The sequence below is a fragment of the Rhea americana genome, unplaced genomic scaffold, assembly GCF_003343005.1.
Source record: "Rhea americana isolate MKP2758 unplaced genomic scaffold, rheAme1 scaffold_34, whole genome shotgun sequence".
Lineage (NCBI taxonomy): Eukaryota > Metazoa > Chordata > Aves > Rheiformes > Rheidae > Rhea > Rhea americana.
The window spans coordinates 4,924,002-4,948,359 of record NW_028186468.1 but is presented as its reverse complement, the minus strand read 5'-3'; the positions used below and the strand labels follow the sequence as shown (position 1 = coordinate 4,948,359).

Below are 24,358 nucleotides of genomic sequence, written 5' to 3'. Positions count from 1 at the left end.
GGACAAACAGAATACAAACTCTGGTGAAGAGAAGTCCAGGCTTCTCGGCCATTTTCCCAGAATAAGAGCAAAATAGTTTAAGGACGTCTCTGACAAGAACAAAGAGAAACCAGCAAAAGCAAGTAGCTGGCTCACAACATGTATACACATGCATGAGTTTTGTACAAAGACGTAAACTGGACATTTAGTGGAAATGGGGATGGATTATGGAACAGAAACAGATTTAAAAATATCTAATATTTTCATATGCAAAAACTTATATGTGTCTTTTTATGAATACAATGTCCTGCATTTTTTCCTCTTGTCCACTTTAGTCACTCACTGGTTTTAGCTTTGTGTTGTATGCAGCATATTATATGCTATTAGTACTACACAACTTATATAGAAGGGATTACCATAGATATTACAGTCTCATACCCAAAAGAATAAATTGTATCTCAAGATATYAAGAATGTAAGTAGATAATCATAATCTAAGAACTGTAAGTGGCTCTTACTGAGGAAAGAAGCATTTAGCTTCAAAAGATTGTCAGATGTAGCATTTCCTTTATTGTTTTGCATGCCGCAAAGGGTTTGTTTGTTTATTTTGGAGTTTTAGTTTTGTTTTGTTCTTACTGTGTAACTTTGTTCAGATCTGAATTGCTTTTTCACTGCATCCTGTTGCTATCCTTAAAAATTCTACAGGCCTAATCTACCTTATAACAAGTTATATTCTCATCACAAAAACCTGACTGTTGTGTTTGCCCACAGGAGTGAACACCATTCTAAAAAAATAAAGACATAGAATGCCTAAATCTCATTTTTACAGCTTGTTTTCTTAAGGAAGTGCCTTAATGCCAAGTCTATCCAGAGCCTATACAAACAATGCTGCCTGAAGTCACAACTGATATCCAAAGTCATGTTTCTTTCAGATTTCTGCACTGCTATCGTAATTCATACTAGTCTCTTGCTTGCCCAACTAAAGACTTTATTAAGGAATCTTTCAAAACACAAGGCAATGACATATCTTTAAGTGTCATRTAACAGGGGAAGATCAGGATACAACTTACATCATAAAACGTTACCATCTTCGTGCTCTGACTTCTGACATTCTGTTGGAGGACTATATATTCCAACACCATTTCTCTTCTCTCGTAAGATTATGAAACACTCCAGGTCATTTGAAAAGCTTCAACACAAAAATTCTCATCTATAAGTTTTATTACATAGATAGTTTCTCTCTGGATTTTGCTGCAGATTGTTATTTCCACCAGATCTCCAAACTGTTATAGAAAGTCTGAGTTTCATTCCTTTGRGTGGATACAGTCATATAGGGAATGCCCCCCTCCGCCCCGTAGTATTAACATCAATGGTCTGTTACAGATTAAGTATTGTGTAAGTCACATTCTTCTGGTATTGAAGCACATGAATGACAACTTTTTATTTGTAACATAATAAAAACCTTACTTTTTTTTTCCACTGCTAACTTGTAATTAATTTAAATTGTTTTTATTCAGCTGTCTTGTCTTTCTGTAATTCCCCGTCTCTTGAAAATACTACTGCTATCTTTGGAAAATAGTTCTGACATACAGTTTTGCATATCTGGCTTCCCAGAGAATGGAATTACTATTCAAAGATTTAAATACCAATCAGTATCTGCTGACATTACACATGTTCTCTATACCACATGCACTTAAACTTATAAAACCTAACTCAGTTATTTAGGTGATAACAGAATTCCAGTTTTACAACTTCCTCAGTTCTTTAAAAGAATACACAGCAGTTTTAAAGCTGTGTCACTTTGCTCTATGCTCACTGTATAGTTGCTTCTCACAATGGTGATAGATTCTATCTCAACAAGTCTAATATCAAACAATCCCTGCTATCAGCATCGTTATCAGATCAGCATGTTTGATCTGCTTGACAACTCTATCTAATCACTGACAGTAAAATCCTGTATCTGTACTAGAGAAGTAAAGTACTAGAACTGACTTGCTTACAAAAAAATCCATTTTAAGTCGTGCTAGAAAACTTTACAAGATTGTCCTAGGATATTTGTTTCAGTCCTGTCTGGAAAGTTATCACAACACATATATCAAAAGTAACATAACAGAAGATTCCCAGAAGTCATGTGTGTACTTGGAGACATTACTAAAACCAGAACTACGTCAGACAGCAGGCATTCACAGCCTGTTGACAGACAAACTCTAGCAAATCTTGCCATGCAGGAGTTGAAAAAGTTACCACCTCCAGCTGCCCATTCCACTCCTCTCCTCTTGCCCCTCTTTCTCCCCTCCTGGATATGAACACAAAAGAATGTGTGCCTGTATCCAGATATTTTATTTCAAAATCTGGCAGTTTAGTTTAAACTGCTGATAAGTTTAAGCTAAGCTACTGGTCTTTAACTGATAAAAACTCTCACCTTATCACCTATTCTGCTGCAGAGACAACCTCCAGCTAAGAAGAGAAAACCATGAGACACAAAACACACATACAAGTTGCATATTAATAGATACTTTGTTATAATTTATATGGAATGAAGGGTCTCCTCATTTTGCATCTCTTTTCCCTTTGTATAATTCCTTTCTTGAGTCCAAATACTTTTAGCATCAATGATACATCTATAGAACTATAAACATGTCTATACGTATGTATACAGGATAGATCAACATTTTCTGTTTAAAGAGACAGTTACTACCAAAAGACCAAATTTGCACCTGTAACTAATGACACTTTGCCACTTTGAAACCTGACTTCTTCAGCTGCTAGAATTAATACTTCCTGGTCTTATTAAACTATTTTGTACCTACAATAATCCTTTATTTCTTTATGTGAAGGACCTTTAAAATATATGGTTGAGATAAGCTCATTGTCAGTTATTCTAAAGTGAAAACTTTGCTTGAAGTAACAGCTGAGTTGTAAATGGTTTTTGTCACCAATTTGAAGTTTCTTTCATAACTTTTAGGTTTTATTCTGTGTTATAGTCTTCAACTGATTTTTCTGTATTATCATTTGTTTCCATAAAAGTCAAATCACTTCTTTCCCTTAACATTGATATCAACCTTTTCAATTTTCTGCCATGTTTTCTTTTAGACAGTATAAGTGGCTTCATTTGTCTTTTCTTTTGTGAAACATGTATTTTTGGTGCCTATGAATGGTACAAATAAAAGCRAATTACTAAGTCAATTACATGATTTCATAGGGATAACAGTTAAAAGATTATACTTCAAGCATATGTAAAGGAGTCACTAGACACTGACTCCTGTGGCTAGTGTTAATATTCCAAACATTTTTTCCATCCATTAAAATTGGTATCAGTTAAGTGATAGCATCATGACAGAGGTAGCAAAGCATTCTTCTCCACAAGCCGAGGCCTAACAGTCTCTACTTGGTGCTTTTACACGAGATATAAAAATATTTTGTGATGAAGAACTTAGAACTGACTTAGGAAATGAGGTAAAACTAGTGTGAGGTGGTTCAGCAGCACGTGAGCYTTTTGCCACAGATTGTAAAGCACAATGAAGTGTGAAAGCTTCAGCTAAACCAGCAATGTATGAGAGGACTTTATCTTACATGGTTTTTTATGCCATGTAACAGGCYATATGAAATCTGCTTGTAGCCAAAAATGAACTGCTTTTGGCTCCAAAACATAATTAGAGTCGGTTTTGGAGCGAAAAATACTTAGTCCCATCTCCAATCAAGCGTTCTAATACAAGTGAAAGAGATAGTGTTACAAAACAAGTTAATTCTGAAATCAGAAATTAAATTTCCCTGACATTTCCTTGCTGTAGAATTTTGAGTGAAAATTCCTGTACACCATAAATCTAGTAAAACTCTAACACCAATAGCCCTTCACCCAATCTTATAGGTATCCTCTTTTCATCAGGATGGGGAAAGGACCACTGCTGCAAATTCCCTTTCAGCTGTTAGATTATCCTGTTATTCTCTGTACATTTTAGATCTACAATGAAAAAAATGAAGGTAAGAAAGAAGTGAGAAACAAAATCYCTTCAGTGCAGTCCATAAAGACTACTTCTCTTGGCCCACAGCCTTCCTGAACCAGTTGTAAAATCAACCCACACAGAAGAGGTGCTAAGCAAATGAAGGCTGATGCAACAGAGAAAATATTCCCTAAACTGTTCATAACCACATTTATTCTGATACCTTATGACATTTATTTAAATTCTYATCTACATAGGCGGAGCTGCCAAAGAGGCTCCAGGTTCCTATTGCCTCTTAAGGAGTTAACATTGCAAGAAATAATAAAAGGAAAATTCAATAAAGAATGTAGAYACTTAAGGTAAAATTTAGGAAGCATATATGGGTCCCCAGATCAAAATAAATTGTTCATTAAGTCTTCATCTAACTACCTAAGTGCCAAAGAAGCCACAGGCACCTAAATTTTCACCTGTAAAATTAGAAGCTTAAGCCTTGAGGACGCCAAAGGTGCCACACCACGTGGMCTGAACTGAGTATCTCCTTCTCACCTGGAATTCACAAACTATGTATCCCAAAATATCAGCCACCTCAATGGCCACCTCTTAGGAGTGTCCAGAGCACTAGACACATTTGTACCAGAAACAATGCTGACTTCACCAGAAAAGCAAAGAACTCATAGCAATCTTCGCTGATGGTCAATGTCAACACTTGCCATTTTATTTATGCATGATTAAAGGAATTACTCACAAACTGGAAACATCAGAGCAGAAGATCTCAACTAAACAAGGCTCAAAACCTTTCTCTCAGAAGATGAATCATGGGCTGCAGATTGGGATTGATCCTGTTGAAGCACTGACACCATTAAAAAAAAATCCACAGATCAGAGGATTACATAACAATACAGCTCCAAAATGGGATAATCCTGGGCAAGAACAGAAAGGAGAACTCTAAGGTTCAGACCATCTCTGTATTCTTCCCAAATATTTTGCAAAGAAAGTTTGAGAAATTTCTTGAAACAAGAGACAGTCTGAGCACCGCTTTGCTGCTCAGGGTTTGGGTACCATGCTCAGATACACTGAACACCTTGCACCACTGCAACTTCGAAATGGTCTCCCAAATATTTCTGGCTCCCCAAGATTCTTTAAATTTTGTTTTGTAATTAGGTTATTTTATCTGCTCAAGCAAACAGATTATTTAGCTGACAATGGCTTCTAACATTAACATATTGCCACTATTCTTTACAAAAAGAACAGATCTTTTATTTTCACAGAACAATTAGCAACTTACGTGCTAAGAACTAGTGTGAATAATTCTCTACCTTTCTCTCTTCAAAACTGTCTTCCTTTCAAAAMTTTTCTCTTTTTCGATTTTGCAAGATTTACTTCAGTCACGTGAAGGCTGCAGAAGGCATCTTTGCTCTGAAATTGTAATGAATCAGTTCCTGAATAACCAATACCATTTCTCTTTCCCTGCATACTGTGCTTTTGTGTGTCATCTTAGCCTGGGRAAGAGAAGACTGAGGGGTGGGATCTTATCAATGTCTACAAGTACCTGAAGGGAGGGTGTCAAGGGGATGGGGACAAACTCTTTTCAGTTGTCCYGTGTGACAGGACAAGAGGCAATGGGCAGAAACTGAAGCACAGGCAGTTCCGCCTGACCGCRAGGGGGAATTTCTTCACTGTGAGAGTGACAGAGCACTGGAACAGGTTGCTCAGAGAGGTTGTGGAGTCTCCTTCTCTGGAGATATTCAAAGCCTGCCTGGATGCAACTCTGTCCAACATGCTCTAGGTGACCCTGCAGGGAGGTTGGACTAGATGATCTCCAGAGGTCCCTTCCAACCTTACTATTCCTAAAGGATATCTAAAGGAACTTTTGGAATAAATCCAAAAGAACGTAACCAACAGCTGCATTTATTCATCTGTCTTAAGAATACAGATCTAACCTGAATTTGGTTAAAGAGCTGACCTTTTTCACTTCAACCTTGTCCAGATACTCAACTGCTGCCTTGGAAATCTCACTACTTTACTCGTACAATTTCTGCTTCAGCTCCCTAAGTTTTCACCAGCAGCAGAGTTGTTTAATATCTAACCAAAAACTCTTAATTAGCAACTATAAGAACTAAAAGCAAGAGCAAAGACAATCAATTTTTTTGTTTGCAGATACAAGAGAAAAGCAAATACAGATACATATACTCAGGCTGTGTAGAAATGTTGACCATTCATACTTTTTTTTCCTCCACTTCTGTTCCCCTACCCTTATCTACAAAAGTTTGATTTCTTCCCTCAGGCTCTGAGCTGAAATCTCAGTTACAGGGGATATAGAAACAAGACCATTATTACATATCATATATTTTTCAGAACAGCCTGAGAATTAGCACCTTCCTCCCCCTATCTCCTTGAGGCCTTCCACCTTTTCAGACCCCAGTGTCTTCTCAGCTCCCTTTCCTACTCCCTGACTTTGCAGCATTGCCGTCTAAGCATTGCAAAGAGAAAGTTAAATATAACTGAACTACTGCTGACACCTGTTGTCAGCCCTAAGTATTTTTTCTTGTTAACCAGGCCTAGTAATCTACTGAATACAGTGAAATGTACAAAAAATATCACTGTGCAGACTGGGGGAACACGGGGGAGGGAGGGGACTGTTTCTCACCCAGACTTAGTGCACAGACTTCTAGAGGAAGGGGAGAAAAAATCATGTCACATGCTCTTCCTCTCCCCCTTCCTCAGACTCATCATATCATCTGTTCTTGGGCTTGTAACCCMGAAGTTCAGGGTGCAGGAATGGGAGTCAATTCGGGGGCCTGGAAAGATGAGATGSAAACAACCTTGCTAGATAAGTTCAGTTTTGCTAGGAGCTCTCTTCACTTCACACAAATCTTCACCCAACAGGGTGAAGGACTGCCCTGTTCTGGAAACCGTGTGGGATCACTGAGCCATTTGGTAAAGAAGAAAATTCTAAGGAGAAGCTTATCCACTAAATGAGGTCTCTAGACATGAACAAAAATGCTAGATGATTTACTTAGATATCTATTCATTTCCACTTTATTACATACATACTGAATAACTGAAACACCAGGAAATCATATAAAGAATGACAAGGTATAATAGCAACTAAAGCAAAATATAGACATCAAAGAAAAAAATACCCTTCCCTCAAAGTTATTTCCATTTTATTATATGACCACAGATCAAAAATCCACTAGAGATAGAAATACCAATTTCCCTCCAACAATAAATCTATTAGAAATGCAACAGGTGACAGAGTTAACTCACAACACACACCTGACTTTTTAATAACTCCTTTTTTTCCAAAATTGTTCATGAAATAGTGCAGGAATAAATACAATAAGCAGTAGCAACGAGGATGCCAAAGAGCAGCTACAAGTTGCTCGTACACTAAGCCCTGCTCTGAGGGGACATGGCTGCACCTCCATCACACAGTACTCTGCACCAACTCAGCTACAACTGAGCACAGAGGCAATTCCCAGAGCCACACATGACACAGGCAAACTGTTATGATACCCACAACAAATAATAATAGTAATAATAATTCAGCTACAGAGTACTGAATGATGCAGGCACTTATCTTCAAGTCTTTTTTTCTGCTTTGAGCCAGACCTATCAGTGGACAAATAAACACACAAAACTACTGTACAAGCTCCTTTATAAAAATCGGTAACTTGACACAAAATCTGGTAAGAAACAGAAAGAGCACAGTGYGAACGAAGAGCAGCTTTGCTATGCCCCAGAGAAGAAAGCCAGAGGCACAAAGCTGCCCCCGCACTCCGAAGGAGGGAAGGTGCCGCGGCGGCTGCGGGGCTCAGAGCAGCACCGGGCCTCCGAAGCTAAAGGCTAGCGGGAAGGCGCCGGCCACCAGGCTCGGCAGAAGGCGAGGGGCCGCCGGCGCCCGCCCAACGGCCGCGGCCGCCCCGCCCCACGGATGGGCGCGTTCGCGCCTCCCCCCGGCGGCCGCGCGCGCGCGCCGCCGCGCCTCTTCCTCTGCGGGCCTGAGGAAAGGCGCCGCCGCCCGCCTCCTGCCGCGTCCCAGCGCCGCCGGGCCCCGCGGAGCCGCCCTCCACCTCCCGCCTCGGAGCTGCGGCTGGGTCGGGCCGGGAGCCTCGGAGCCTGCGTGGCGCGGCGGCCGGGCCGAGCGGGGAGATGAACACGGTGCTGTCCCGGGCCAACTCCCTCTTCGCCTTCTCGCTGAGCGTGATGGCGGCGCTCACCTTCGGCTGCTTCATCACCACCGCCTTCAAGGAGCGCAGCGTGCCCGTCAGCATCGCCGTCTCCCGGGTCGTGCTGTGAGTGCGGGGCGGGCGGCGCGGCTGCTGCTCGGCTCCCCCCGCCGCGGGCGGGGGAGAAGGGGGGAGGCGGAGGGGCGCTGCGCTGTGGGCTCCGCGCCCTCGTGGGGGCCGGCTGGGACGGGTGGCCGCCCCCCGGGGACGGGGCGGCGCGCGAAGGGCCGTTACGGCCGCGGGGGGCCGTTGGGGCCCGCCGCCTCAAGGCAGCCCGGCGCGGCACTTCCTGTCGGCGGTCGCTGCTGCTCGTCTCCTTCTCCTCCTCCCCTTCCTCGCCAGTTGCACTGGCGTTGCGGCGAGGGCCGCGGAGGTCTCCGCTTCCTGCCCCGCTGCCGCCGCGCGGCCAATGAGGGAGCCCCACGACGGCGCTCCGCCGGCCCCGGGCGGGCCCCGCCGGCTGCCGTCTTCTCCCGGTATAAACTGCTGGGCTTAAACTACTAACTTCTTTAGTATGTTAGCGGGAGCTGTTTGCGTAAAGGCACACAGTTGCTCGCTTGAAAATACCATCTGGGTTTTCTGTAACAGGGTGGTGACTTATGGGGGGGGGGGAAATTCAAGAATATGTAACAAAGGATCTCCCTTTTTGACACTTTATTTGAGGGGGGAGCAAGTTTCTAAATGAACATACAGTTTATCTCTGTAGTGCTCCTTTTTTTTTTTTCAGTTAGTAGTTCCCTTAGAATTTTTTATGGTAAATATTTTGCTTGTTTGTGGATTCAGTGACAGTCGGTTACTTGGATGTTTGTATCTTGCTCTGAACTGCACCAGAGGTAGACTATGTAATACCATATTGAAAGCATTTTACCCACATGACAAAAAGTGCTGATGCAGACTTGTGCCAGCAGAACTTTTTTTTGCAATTTTTTCAAGAGGAAACTCTGCCACAGAAAACGTCCAGCTAGATAAGYAAGTGTGATATGAAGGGCTATATTTTCACAAGTAGCTGAGCAGGCAAAGTAGCTTGCTCCCACCACTTAAAAAAAAAATGGAGGTCTTGCTGCTACTTCTAGCTGTATAGTCCTTTACCAGAGCTGCACATGGAAGTGAGGCTCACTGGGTACTTTTTTTGAGCTGTTTTAACTCACTAACCCATCAAAATGTGTCAAATGTGTCCGCTTTTTTTCCCCCTTTTTTTCTTTTTTTTTTTTTTTTTTTTTTTTTTTCTTTTTTTTTTTTCTTTTTTTTTTTTTTAGCTGGGTTTGTTTTCTGCCAGGTTAGTGAGTTAAAGCAGCTCATGCAGCAATCTGATGAGCTTTGGAGCTACCCCAAGGTAAGTGATAGGAGTGGATGGCTGGGAGGTGGGTTGAAAAGGGGAGATGAATACAAATGAAGAGTGGGAACTGCAGTCTTTTGGATGAATTGAGGACTACGCCTTCAAACAGCATAAAGCTGCCTTAAAAGCACATTTTGGGTGTTCTGGTGAACTGAAAAATGAGAGATGTCGTACTAATGCTCAACCTTGGGGAAATTTGTATTGCCAGGGGCTTTAGTGGTGCACAGATCTGGTATTAATGAAAGTAGCATGCCTTAGCTGCTGCTTGAACTCCTAAGAAGTGATATGCCTACCTCAGGTTGAGGCCCTCTTATTCTGAAATGAAGTCACATTCCTGATAAGAATTACTACTTGGAAAGATGTTCTTTTTGCAATGGGAAGGAAATTTATGACTAATCTTAAATGGGGAGTTTTTAGTATTGGTTWTCTTAAATACTGTATTTAAAAGTGGGTTTTTTTAATAGTTGATTAATATTTTTTTTCTTTGAGCTCACTRAACTTAGTTTTCATGGAATGGTATTTTCAAACTGGAATAAATGTAATGGACAAGTTCATAATTCCTAAAATCTTTCTGTTGAATTAGGAGTTAGGGTTCAGAGTTCATAGCCAACCCTGCTTATGGTATTCATAACTGCAGATAGTAGGTTTGGTAAATTGTTAAACTTTGTGAATACATCTGAAAGGATTTGCTATCTTTCAGTGTTGGTTTCCAGTTTCTTTTTCCAGTGCAGTTTAGTTTGAGTATGTCGAATTATTTCTCCAAATGCAAATTTGTAATAAAATCCTGGGTATCAAAACTGTACTATTTAAATAGAGAGGAAAATAAGCATTTTCCTTATGCTACTACTTAATAACTGTATGTACCAGAGGGAAATTTTGTAAGTTGTGTGAACTAAAAACATAAAACTCAGTTTATCAGAATGGTTGGAGTATCCTTTATGAGAATGAGCACTAGAGGCCTTTTTTATAGAAAGCGTAGAAATAACTTTGAAAATGGTTGTCAGCAGATGCTGCTGATGTGTCAGTCAGCTTTGTATATTTGGAGATGGCTAACTCATACTTTACTGTAATGAAAAGTAGTGCAATTTAGATATGGATTTTTGTAATCAGGAAAAAGTCCACCTGCTATTTTCATAACTTTTGTAGACTACTGTGGTATCAAGGCATCTCATTCAAAACTGCATCTTTGCAGCCTGACAGGAGGCAGATACTGTTTTACTCTGATTACACTGTAGCCAAACACCTTTAGAAGAAGGTACAGGAAGTGGATAAAAAGATTATGTAGCAAGAACTTGTCATTTATGTAAAATATACAAGAGAAATAATGAGAAAAGATAATTTTGTGTTTTGTTTTATCTTAGAAAAAATGTAGAAGATTTCACTGGACCTAGAGAAAGAAGTGATCTGGGATTCGTCACATTTGACATTACTGCAGATATCCTTAAAAAAATGGTTTGCAAATGTTTGAAATAAGAACATCTTAACATGTATTTTTGTTACCTTATAACCTTCAGATATTCAGGACTTCAGGGAGAAACAGCAATTTGTCTTGAAGTCTRAATTTGAAGCAGTGAAAGGTAGTATTTTATATAACTGTGGCAATAAATTAGGTTCTATGGCTGGTGAACGATATGGGGCAAGTCATTTTTTTTTTTAATTGTACCTACTTTTAAAATAGGGCTCTAGTGAAATGCAGTGTTACTGTTAAGTGAGGTTTGTATTGGTGTTTTGAGGTGTGAATTAGTTCTAAGGATTACAGGATTATGTAACATGCTATTTTGACTGTCACACTGAGTCTAAAGAACTCCAGTGCAACTTTCAAACTCATTTTGTTGTGAGGGCATGGCTTTTCAAAATTCTGTCTTCCTCATAGTCATATACAAGTACCTGTCTCGCTTTCAAAATAAAAAGTAGTCATAGTCCTTTACTTGCTGAGATACTGAATTATCAAAGAATAGTGTGAAAATCATCAAGAAGCATATGAAGTTCTACAAAATTCGTCACATTCTTTCTCATTGCTGCTATCTTTGTACAACTTTTCTTCTTCTTGGCTTCCCTGATAGCCTACTTTTTATTTGGTGGTGTTGGGATATTTGTTTGTTTTTTGTTCCGGGATGGATTATTTGACAGTAGAAGGGAATCACTATTAAGATCTGGAGTCTTGAAATAAAAATTCTGTATTTTCTGCAGAAACTAATATCAAAGATGAGGCAGTATGTCTTATGTCAGTTAGGTAACTACACTTAGCTTTGTTTTGAAACTGATTTGAGATTGCTGGGCTTTTCTCCATCCCCCATTTCTTGCCACTGTCTTAGGCACGACATTGATCTCCTCTGTGCTTCACTTTTTCTGTTGTGGAGAATAATACATTGTGCAAAGCAAAAGAAAGAAAACATAAATCTTGAATGGATATGAAAGCTAGATAAATAGGTTAATTGGATTTTGCAGGTTTTTGATGCACAGTAATCGGAGGCTTTATCATCTGGAAGCATGGAGCAGGTAAACTCCTAAGTCTGAGTTTTACCTCTGAAATGCTTATATGTATCAAAACGAGACAAATTGAATCATATTCTATTGGAGGAGGAGTGAGAGGGAGAAAGGGGACCTCTGGAAAAAACATTCTTTAAAAACAATTAGCCTGCAATGTGTGGACCTAAAAGATTCCATGATTTAGGTGAGGGGTTTTTTATAGTAGCAGTAGTATTAAATTTGCTTATAAAACCTTTATGTAATCTGTGTGCCCAACGTAAATAAATCTTGCTGCTCCACAGTGTTTGGAGTTACAAATACAACTTTTTTTGATAAAAGTCCTAAAAGTTTATTGGTATATTTGTTCTCCTAGTTACAAAGGAGACACATGGTTAGTCCCAGTGGGAATTAAATAAAATCACTGTTACAGAAAGCAACTAGGGAAGGAGAAGAGACAGTTCTCACAAACTGTTGTTAACATATCTAACATGATAATTCATAATATTCACCATGTTTGTTAACATGGTGAACTTGAGGAATTACTTCGTTTGTCATTTTTTTTTTCCAGTCAGGTGACTAAAAATATTCAAGTAAAATAGTTCCAGCTGTTCTTGTGGAAACAGCAGTCAACTAGTTTACTCTTTACTTACTTTTTGAATTAAGGCTAAAAACGTGATTCTGAGTTGGGATAAACAGAACAAGGTGGAGAGATTTTTGAGACTGGCCCAGGGAATCAGTTTCATTTATTTGTCRAGGTAATGGAGAATGGAATAAAAAAAAAAAGCCTATCTTTTTGTGTTAGGAATGAAAGAGTTTAACAGCTAATCTTCATTGTCAGTTAAATGGYGTTTTCCTCATCAGTTGCACAGGATGAATTTTATTGTTAGATGAACAGCAGAAAAGTATTTAAAGTATCAGATAGCTTTATTACACTAACAATCTCAAATAGCTGTCAGTTCTTTACTGTTGATCAAAAATTTGAGCAGAGTTTTCTTATAGTTTGGCTGATTTTTCTTGTAGCATGTAGGTAAATGAATTTGATAATTCATAATGATGCTTTCAATATGGTATTTCTTTTTTTTAATGTGGGTATTACAGGCTCTTTGAGACTGTAATGCTGCACTCTACCCATTTCATACGTGTTTATGTATTGTTTAATGCTATTGGATCTGGGTCCATAGTTAGACATCAGTGTTCTTTCAGTGTAAATAGCCTGAAGACATTCAGTAAATTTTGTCTTTAATGTTTTATAGAAGACTGACTAGCAGTAGATTCTGGTTACTAGCTTATAATGCCAAGTACAGATCTCTTAAAACATTTGAGGAAATCATCTCTCTGTAATGAAATCTAATTTTGTGGTTGTGGGTTTTTTGGTTAATTTAGGTGATGAAAGTATCTGTTAAGACTCTTCGAAAGGCACTGATTTATAAGTAAGATGAGAATTGCTGAAATGTAATCTCACTGCAATTTATCATAGTCTAGTTATCTAGTAAAAAAAACCGGATTATGTAAGTACAATGTGTTATTTTTCTTAACTTGCATACATCTGCAGAGTATATTTGACTGGAATGTTAAACAATTGTTTCTATATTTGTCTGCAGAATATTCAACAAAAAACAATGTAAGTATCAAAAAAAAGTCAAAGCCATTACCCATTTTGTATTGCAGCTATTTTTAACATCCTGTAGTGCTGTTGGGAAGAACTAAGGCACCAGTATTTCCTACCAGCTTGGACTGGTTTCACTGGACTTCACAATTTATTTCATCAACCAGTTTTACCGGAGGGGTAGAGAGGTTCAAAAACTGATGAAACTTGACTTAGTGTGTGCCCAGCAGAGGGGAAAAAGAGTAATGCAAGCCTTGTCATTCACTTATAATAGTGGGCTGGAAATTACTTATTCTCACTTATTTATCTTTTTTGTTGTACTTTTCACTAACTTTCTGTAATTTGCTGCTGTTAAGAGACAGGATGTAGTGGCCTTTGGTCCTGTCAGGTGTAGTGGATCTTTTGTTCTTAGATCACAGAACACAATCACAGAAATCATGTTAGTCTATGACACTTCTGTGTTATCTTCACCGATTTCTCAAAATTGTGACCTTCGTTGCTTCAATTGTTACACATTTTCACTTTGGATATCTGCTAGCTTTTTTTCATTTACCTGACAGGAGCTGTGTTGAGCAGTTTATTGAAATTATTTTAATAATGTTGCCATGGCAATATGGTATTTTGAATTCCAGTTTAAGCTAGTGTGGTCGTGTTGCAAGGATGGAGTGAAGGGTTGGATTCTTTTTACTCACAGAAACTATCTCCTTACTTCTTCCTTTTTTAAAAATATATATATTATAAATTCCAGTGGATATTTCCGTTTGTGTAGGATTCTTATTGGCGACTGGGACTTCATTATCTTGTTTCCTATTTAATTTATTTTTATGCTAGTTCTCATAAATAAGCACATTGAGAAATACTTTATATAAATGGTACCATAAGTTACTAAATAGGAGTATAAACAATATGTCATCCTGACTGGGTAATTAACTCAAAAGAATAGTATTACTGTATTTAAGAACTTAGGATATGTATTTTTGACGTATTCATACAACTGTACCCATGCTTGCATTTCAAACATTTTTTTTCCATTAAAGCAAAAATATTATACTTTGGCAGTGTAATGATGATACGATTCAAATCTTTCATTTGAAATTAAGTCTAAATACTGTTTTTAGGAAAAAAGCTTATCTTTAGAATTCAGAAGGAACATTCATCTTACTCTGTAGTCTTTGAAATCTTCTGATCCTTAAAATAGTTTCATCATGTTTTATTAAACTGTTTTCTTGTTGTTTCTGTTCATTCTATGTCACACTTCATAGTTCAGCAGTACTTCCACTCCCCTATGCATTATTTGTTAAATTATTTTTATGGATTTCAAGTGTGTACTTCAGATTCAGGTTTCCTAGATGGATAATGCTTTGAAAGTTCAGTTATTGGATGTGCTCTTAAGTTAGCTTGCTGATTTAATTATAATTGTATTCTTAGGCTCTGAACCAAGTGGTCCTTTGGGACAAGATCATCTTGAGAGGAGATAATCCAAGGCTGTTCTTAAAAGATATGAAGTCAAAATACTTTTTCTTTGATGATGGAAATGGTCTCAAGTAAGTAAATCATTTTTCTTCATAGTAACTTGACTTACTTACTTTGCATTTTACATGCCTCTTGGTGTTGCTGTGGTAGGAAAACTGTATTCTTTTGATACATTGTTTCAGTCTGTTGCCTGTTTGTAGTTTGACTGATGGGATGTCTTTTATCCAAAGGTCACATTCTGTTTCTGTAGACTAGAAAACAGCTAATAACAGCAGTAGGCTGCAGGGCTTCTACTTCTGACACATTGTCTATCTGCAGAGTTGGTTCTGTGCTGGCAGAGTTGGTTCTGTGCTGGCAGCCATGGCATACACTTAACCCCTTCAGAGTTGGGTAATAATAGAAAAATTCTTACCTTGAGAATGGGCAATATTTTGTAAAGTAACTGAAGATAGAAAGTTACTGTATCCTTATGTGAAATTCAAAAGCCCCTTTTCTCTGGATCAGGAAAACTATTTGTATCCTAAATTAGTTAATCTGAGTATTTGTTAATTAAATTAGTTACTTTGAGTATTTGTGCTGATAATTCTTTGTTGATTTTTGCAGGGGAAACAGGAACGTCACTTTGACTCTCTCCTGGAACGTTGTACCAAACGCTGGCATTCTACCTCTTGTGACAGGTTCAGGACATGTGTCTGTTCCTTTCCCAGATACCTATGAAACAACAAAAAGTTATTAAATTATAATATTGAATCCTAAGCAACATATTTTTATACTTGTATATTGTGAATAAATTTTATTGCGATTTCTTCTCCCATCCCATGCAACCCTTCAATATAAGGTACTTAATTTCCTCAGGTCTAACAACATAGGAAAGGGAAATGAAAGTTCACTTTTTTAAATAAACTTCCTTTAAGTTTCAGCTTCAATGTTTAATTGCTGAGTTACAATTTGGGGTTTTTCTTTTGTTTTGGAAAACTGAGGACTCTCTTTGCTGACCACTTCGGTGTAGGTCTGCCTTTTAAATAAACATCTTAAAACCAGAAACTAGCCTGGTTGTTTTTTAAGGTACTGTGTGTAAAACTCAAATAACTATTCAATTAAATACCTCTCCAGAGTCATGTACCTGAAGGAACTAGCTATTCTGTATTAATGCTTTTGCTAAATGCATGCGTAGCATGTTACAGTAGGGTAGACTTGCTCCTTTTAGAACTGCCAACAGCTGCTTTGGAAACTGATGGTTTGTTATCAGTCTGTCAGCTTGGAGATCTCATCTGAGTGCATTAATGTAACAAGTCTGCAGTTCTGTGTTATAAAGCACTTTAGTAGCTGCATATAACATAGATAATGCATGTGACAGCTAGAAGAAAAATAATTTTTTTTCAGTGTATTAAACATAAATCAGCTTTAAAAATGCTTTTTAACAGACTGACTACACAGCAACCTTTTTTCGTTTTTTCGTTTTTTCGTTTTTTCGTTTTTTCGTTTTTTCGTTTTTTCGTTTTTTCGTTTTTTCGTTTTTTCGTTTTTTCGTTTTTTCNGTTTTTTCGTTTTTTCGTTTTTTCGTTTTTTCGTTTATTTGAATGGGATCTACTTGGCAAGAAAAAAGAACACACCTGTTCCAGGGTTTGCTGGGATAACTAGGTGTTGAAATAGCCCTTCATAGCTAGGAATGGGACAAATGTTCTCCGAAAGAATCCAGGAAAACATTTAAGAAATACAGGATTTCTGACAGCAGTGTAAGAGGAGCCCGGACTGATTTACTGCTTKGGATTTGGACATAGGTTTACCCACAAGTCCTTGATTTGCACCAACCACRAAAGATTGGAGTGTAGCAGTTCCATAAGGAATTTCAGTCACTGCCTCTACTGAAAAAGATGTTGCCTATCTCTGGCCGCACATCCTACTGTGTTCTTCCTCCTTCAGCTACAGGCACAAATACTTGTCATAGTAGAATGGAGAGGAAAAAATGCAGTGTGCAAGGATTGAGTCTTGGTAATAATGGTGGTTTGTACTTATCAACTAGTGTTTCAAACTGGGAAAGGGTAGTGGAGAGGCATGTTGCCAGTATTAATCTTCTGACATAGAATTTGAGCAAACTTTGGTAGACCCGAGATCCACTTCTAATAAAAACTTTTTTAGAAGTTGATTTATTGCCAAACACATGGAATGTTCTGACTGAGATGAAGATTTTCAGAAAGAGCAAATATCTGAAATTAAAGCTAAAAAGGAGCTTTTTAATATTACAAATCATGAACAATAATACAGAAACAGAAGATAATTGCAATGTGACAAACCTTCAGAAGAAGAGATACAGAACATTGAAAGGTAAAGATTGGAACACAAATGAAAAAGATGAAGACAGAATACTAAATTATGTCTGGATAGAAAGCTTGTCATTGATTTTAATTTGTCCTGCATTTTAGACAAGAATAYGATTACTGAAATTGGAAGTTTCAGTTCAAGACAGAAATTTAGTTTTCTGTACCATATTTAGACCAGCTGTGTAGAACTAAAAACAGTGCATGTAACTGTTCTCTTTTTTTCTCACTGATAAACTGTGGTCTGCAATGGGACAGCTGCACCTAATGAGAAACTTCCCTTAGGGAGACTATTCTTCATAACTTACTATTCTATATCTTTAGTTTTCCTCTGAAGAATGTAAAGTCCATCATTATGAAAAGGGTAATGGAATACTTTAGCTACAGATGTTACTTTCTGTGAAGTATCTTTAAGAGTGTGCTAATTATCTCTCTCCCTGCTCTCTGCATGCTCCCTTTTCCCTAAAGTGGAAAAAAAAAATAAAGGTGCCTTGGCCTTTATATATCTTTTTTATTTGCTAAACTAGAGATAGTATTTTTTTTCAGAGTATGCTCAGCACTCATATGTTTGTAAGGTGCATCATACATGGTAATTTTAACACTGTTAAGACTTGACTTTCAAATGTACACTTGAAAATTGTGACGATGCTTTGTAAAGAAGCTGATCACTAATTGCGTTCCTTAGCTAGAAAAAAAAAATGTTCACCTACTCCTTTGGAATGGTTATTAGATGAATACTGTCTCAGTATTTTGTGTTGAGGGTATGTGCTGAAGGTTATATTGCAATCTTGCTGCCTTTTGGTACATCCTTCAAGGCACTGTTAGAGTAGGGGACCCTGAATGACTTGCAGCATGTCTGTCTGGCAGTGACTTATGGCTGGAGTGAGCTTTGATCCTACCTAGAGCAAACTTAAAAATCCAGCAGAGGTTGCATATGTGTTTCTGTGGCCTGTTTGCCTTGAACTTTGTACTTGGAGCAGCTTTCCTACTAGTATTAATGAGCCCACTTGTTGCACTTGCTGGCATCACTGCAGTATTGGCATAAAATTAGCACACAACTATTTTCTGCAGAAAACACTGTTTTGAGTAGCAAGGGTGCAAACGAGGAGGCTAGAGCCAGGAATATTGGAATTTAAACAGCATGTGTTAGGTAACAGGTAATTCTTAGCTGGGACATAAAACAGGTAACTAGAAGAGGGATTGCATGCCTTTTGGTCTGTAGCGTGACAACAGATAAACCCTAATAAGAGGCTAGGTAAATTGGTGTATACTGATACTATTTTCAGTAAAAGTGGTGTTCATACTGAAGCGCCACTCAATAAAACACAAAAACCCCACAATCAAACGAAACAGGCAATCAGCACTCCTACTGGATTTAAGGTGAAAAATAAATGAGCTTGCTACCCTTGAAAAGGGATTTTTGAYTCCATTCCCTGCTTTTGACTACAGGGGGGGGAGTGCAGTCTTCTCTTTTGTAGTGAACTGACCTGATAGCTACTGACTAGAGAAAACCAATTTGCTTTTAAAAGGGGAAMTTAATTTTTTAGTTATTTCTGAATTGCTATTTACCTGGGTTACAAGTAGGTATATTTTCTTTGCTGGAATATCAATGAGAGCTGTTTACAAAAATTTAAAAATATTTCCACAGCAATATTTTTGGACAATTTTTCGTTGTCAGTCAGCATACTCTTGTGAATTTTAGTTCTCTGAACATGTGCTGCTTTCCAAAAGACCAGCATAATCGGCCACTGTACCATCCTTTTTTTTTTCCTGTGCTTTGATATGAAATCTATGTATTGCTTTAAAGAATTAAATGTTACACAAAATTTAATACCATCACACAGAAGGAAGACAGAGCTTAATTATTTTTAGAGATAATTGGATGAATGGTTTGTTTTCATTGAGAAATACTTAGTTGATTTTTTTTGTAAGTTACTTTCCAAAATGTTTGCTGAAGCTTATTTCTTGTGGCTTGGCATTCAGCTGCTTTTTCCTGGATCATTTGGTAGCCTTCTTCTAGTGAATTTAAAGGCCATCAATGAAAGAGATGTTTTATCTAGRAAGACTGTCAAAAACGTCATAGATAAATGTACATTCTTTCAGCAGAAATGGTATATTCCTGCCAGCAAACAGTTGCACAATTTTGAGATCATGCATCATGCTTGATGCTGTTCTAAGCTTTCCCAGAAAAGAGTTATAATCAGTTTGAGGTGAGCACTTTTGAGCAACCTTAAGAGATGAAGAAACTATTACTGAGTTTATGCTGAAGTTCTTAGAAAAGAGAACTTGGTTTTATCGTGAGGGCAAGGTGAGTATGGATGAGCACTTACGTGATGCCGTAATTGCTTGCTTTCGTCTTCCCAGCCACAGAGCAGGACAGGAGGCTCTGTTCTCTTCTTGGGTCAAGGAGTAAGGAAGCAAAATCCTCAGCTCCCTCTATTTAAAGCTTATTAAAAAGTAAATTGACAACTATATCTTGTGATAATTCTCAATCTGTGTACTAAAAGAACCTTCTTTTAGGGAAATAAATGCCGTGTAGTTCATCAACTACTCATTCTGTAGTTTTTCTTTTGCTGCATCTTATAAAAAAGTATTACTACCAACAGCTGATTGTTCTCTTTGCTGTGTTACTAACTAAATAACAATGTTTTATGCACTGATGCATAGAGATGTATTCTTTAGCAACTATGATTTACTTAATGCAAAAAGGGCTGAAACCCTCTTGAAGCAAAAACACTTCTGATGTGTTTCAGAGAGCAATTTATTGAGGAGCTGGAGACAGGCATTCTTGTTTTAGGACCAAAAAATGCAAGCTCTTAAAGAAGCTTGGGTTTCCATTTACTGTTAAAAGCATGCAGAATGAAACAGAAAGCAAGGTTCTTCCAGGTACTGGAAGAACAATATTTTCTCCAAGTATGTATCAGAAAATACACAGAAAACAAGYATTTGAAGAAATTTTAAATTTAAGGATTTTTGTAATTTAGTTGGCTTCCTTATGTTGGAAGAAAATTGAGATTTTTCTACATTAAAACAGTTTGTGCAAACAGGCATATACTTTTTATCATGAAGTATCCCATTCTAAGCACATATGTAAATATTTATATTACACTAACCAGACCAGACATAGTTTTATTAAACAAAAAACAAAAAAAAAGAAAAAAAAAAAGAAAGAAAAAGGAGGGAAAAAAACCCAGCTTAAATCAAACTGCTGTTGGATCTTTTTCTGGAGCGCTCCACCGCTCTCCTGGGAACACTCTTAGCTGTGTTCCCTGTGACTTTTTTTAGAATCTGCAAATTCTTAAAGAGAGAGGTAAATATCACCTAGGCATTCCTCCATTAAGTTTTCTTTCTCCCCTAATATAGTGTTACACTAATATTCCTGTTATGCAAGTTAATATTTAGTTTGTCTGCTGGCAGCTGTTCTTAATTAACAGTTCATCTTCTCTTTTGTTTTCCCTGGGAAGATAATCTTCTCTCTCTTTTCTGTTTACTCCATACTCTTACGGTGTTCTGAACAACTAAGGATTTAATTATAAAATTCTAAATTCTCTTTGTATAAGCTACTTACGAAATAAATCCTTGAATCAATTTGTTAACATTATCTAGAATTACGAGTCACTTGCTTCAAAATAAAARTAATTGACTAAAATGCAACGTGTAGGAACAACTTGCTCTGCCCCCAATTTGCTCTTTATTGGTTACAGATGGGGCTTGGGTAGGTGATCACCATTAAGATGGTGTTTAGCTTCGTTACCACATGAATCCTCTCTGTCTTTATCCTACTGGTAAGATTTTCTACATAGCAATATATTTTGGATTTTTCTTTATTCTAATTTGTCTGTAGTTTTTTAAGTCCTTTTTAGACTTTAATTATTGAGGAAGTTGTTTAGTTTCTAGAATAGGAGTAATCAATTTTTAACTGAGACTTGACTTGTAATTTATTGCATATTTGTGAAGCTGTTTCAAACGCTTTTAATTTTTCAGTATACCTTGTCTGAATTGTATGGAGTTTACACATTCCTTTTYTTGCTTAGAAGTGAAGTGAAAAAATCTAACCTTTTAAATCTGGCAAGGACGTTTGAGGTTTCTTTAGCTCCTCTGTGGCCTCTGTACCTGTGAGAGAATTTAGTATAAATTAGGTGTGGAGAAGTAGGTTACGCAGAGATTTTCCCGCTCTTGCGCGTCGATTAGCTGGAACGCAGACGCTGAACGAACCAGGATTCTGCCGTGCTTTAATTTTAGGAGATTATTGATCGATAGTTTTCTTAGAACGAGTCCTGTCTTACGCTGGRTTAAAGCCAATGCTCTACTGCAAATTTTAAAACGTTAGGCGCGGAAAAGGCCGAGGGAGGTTTCCCCTCCGTGCTCTGCTTCGGGCTGTGAGGAGCGCGGCCTTTGCGCCGCGCGGGCAGACCCCAGCGCCTCGCGGCCTCGCGAGACGGGTCCTTGCCGGCTCTCCGGCGAGGAGAGCGCCCTTGCTGGAGGAGCCTCTTGGGAAGCCCCCGAGCTGCAACGCGGGTTGTCCTCGTGCGACRGCAGATCCTCGCGCCGTGAGAGAAGAGGTGATTGCAGGAGCGCCGTCGCAAGCCACCGCGCGAAACGTGCGGCGCGGCGCGCGCCGGCCTTCACGGGGGCCCCGGCTGGGGCGGGCTGCGCGGCGGCAGCGGTCGGCGGGGAGCACAGCTCTGCTCCCGTGTCGGGTAGTAGCGGAAGGTTGAGGTGAAGTTCGTTTACCTGTGATCAGGAAGCAAAAGCGAGGAGTTTGCGGCCGTTTAAATCTTGTTGTTGTTCTATCCTAATTTTATTTCTAGGAGTTAACTTCCTTCCTCCTTTCATTTCTTCTTCTCTTCTAACCCTGAAAGAAGAAAAGGGCTGAAGTTTCTTTTTTTGCAGCCTTCTGTCTCCCTCTAAATAGTATTTATTCTCTTTTTTTTTTTTCTGCTTTGAGAACCTGAGCTTAGTGGAAAACATAGCGGAGCACTGGTGGCTCCAGTTTAGCTCTGTATGTGGTAGCAGCCACCACTGGCATTCTCCTTTATGGGCTTCTCTTTTTTCCTTTTTTTTTTTTTTTTTTTTTATTTTTTTAACATATAAAAAATAAGATGCAGAATTAAAGTAATTTGTACAATTTAAAGCTGTAATAAAATTATTTCAGATTATACACTTCATCACATATATCCTCTGAGCATCCTGTACGAACTATCTGGCTTCTTAAGGCCTGACCCACTTCCAGCTGAAAAATGAGCTTTGCTTCGTTGTAACCTCTCTCTCTTATCACGTCTTGCTCCCAAGTGGAGAATCTCGTTGCCGCTTGGCTTTTGAGAGGTATTTAAGAACTAAGTGAAGAGTTAATCGAAGGAGCATCCCTAAAARTGTGTAAGGCGGCATCAGGATACCTTGATTGAATTAAGACTCTTGATGCTGTCTTCCACGATATTAATGAGCTGTGGGGAAACGGCCCATTAAGGGGAAAATGCTTGAAGATAGGAAGATAACTGTAAAACTGTTTGGAAGATCACACACAATGTAACCCYGTAATGGTACGGACAGTAATCTTCCAGTCTGATATTACACTTTTTTTCCTTTTTTTTTCCTTTTTTTTTTTTTTTTKTCCCCCACCTCTGCTCCCTGATCTAGTACTATTCACTATTCTCATTCATGATTTGGGTGATAAAAAATAGGAATTATGCTTACTGAAATTCAGAGATTAGTTTCAGGGGAGGAAGCTGTAGTTGTGTGGAGATACTGCCTACGTTTGCTTGTAAGTCGCACGAAAGAATTCTTCCTGTGCATGTGGCTCCAGAGAAGTCACAGATGGGGTATTCTGTAAATTGTTTCTGAAAATGGATTCTCTGCATTGAGAATGAAACTTATACATACATATTTAAATCTCATAATTTTTATATATATTATATATATGATTTTTAAATATATGGCCTCTAGGAGTGTGTATTTAAGAGTACTTGAGTTCCAGCTCTTGGAATACATAACATATCACTGTATATAAGAAGAAAAATAAACACTGTCGCTATTGGAGATGGGAGTCAAGTATGTTATTTATAACGTATTTGTGTTGAAGTCTTAATCTGTGTTGTGTTGCAATGAACTGAAGGACTATCTTTTTGTGCATTTCTAGAGAGTGAGCCTTTGAGGGCCATTCCAAACAATTATTGAACTGCCCCCTTTCCCCATTCAGTTAATCTTTATTAAATTTTTTTTTAATTAAAATTTTAAATTTTAAATTACACATTAAGAAAAGCTTTCTCAGATAAACCTTGATTGCTTAGGAAGATAGGGGACTCTCGCTGGAAATAACAGCTTGGGCCAAAATCCGTCTGCAATGATGGAAGTGTAATAGACCTTGCCTAGGGACAGTATCAGTCGGATTGGCGTGTTGGATCTTGTCCCGGGTTTTGTGTTTCCCTTGCAGATTTTGATGGCGGCAGCAGTAGGGGTCCGCATGGCTCTGCGGTGGCAGCAGCTGTGGCCCCCTGGCGTCCCCAGCCCACCTCGGGGTGGGGGGATGAAGCAGCACCCTCCTCTTCACTGCTGTGGGGCTGGGAAGGGTAAGAGAGAAGTTTCCCCAAAACTGAATTCAGACCCCGGTGTTTTGGTTGCCGGAGATTAGACAAAGGACCCAGTAACTCCCCGGACGTGACTTTGTAGCACGCGTCAGGAATACAGTCCTTTTTACTAAATGTAACCGTAGGGACGCAGCGCTGGTAGCAAGAGCTCCAGACACAGAAAAAAAATTAAAACAAATCTCTATCCATAGYGTGCTTAATTTTTGCTTTGGAGTAACTAGAGAAGAAGGATGGATGGAGAGATGATCTTCCCAGGAGTAATTCAGATGAAGGAGCTAACCATCTGTACTTTTTGAAGAGGACACTCATAATATTCTTGTTTTTATTGCCTTCTAGATTTAAAGATTGCATACACATGTAAAAACAGAATGTAATATCAGATAACAAAGCATAGGGTTTTTTTCTTTATGAAGTACTCGCA

The 24,358-nt window shown here is 38.5% G+C and overlaps 2 protein-coding genes across 3 annotated transcripts in view; one reads left to right on the top strand and one right to left on the bottom strand.

Moving 5' to 3' along the window:
- The window catches only part of ASB5 (ankyrin repeat and SOCS box containing 5), a 42,091-nt gene extending 33,866 nt beyond the window's left edge, over positions 1-8,225 (bottom strand). For both annotated transcript variants that reach the window (XM_085311395.1, XM_085311396.1), the window contains exon 1: positions 8,143-8,225. The gene's annotated coding sequence lies outside the window, so the exon portion shown is untranslated. The remainder of the gene's footprint in view (positions 1-8,142) is intronic.
- SPCS3 (signal peptidase complex subunit 3) lies at positions 7,897-16,079 on the top strand. The gene is made up of 5 exons (XM_085311397.1): positions 7,897-8,217; positions 10,849-10,924; positions 13,503-13,577; positions 14,991-15,106; positions 15,639-16,079. Exons 1-5 carry the CDS (start codon positions 8,075-8,077, stop codon positions 15,769-15,771), a joined length of 543 nt encoding a protein of 180 aa, XP_085167523.1. The 5' UTR covers positions 7,897-8,074; the 3' UTR covers positions 15,772-16,079.
- Positions 16,080-24,358: the final 8,279 nt, after the last annotated feature.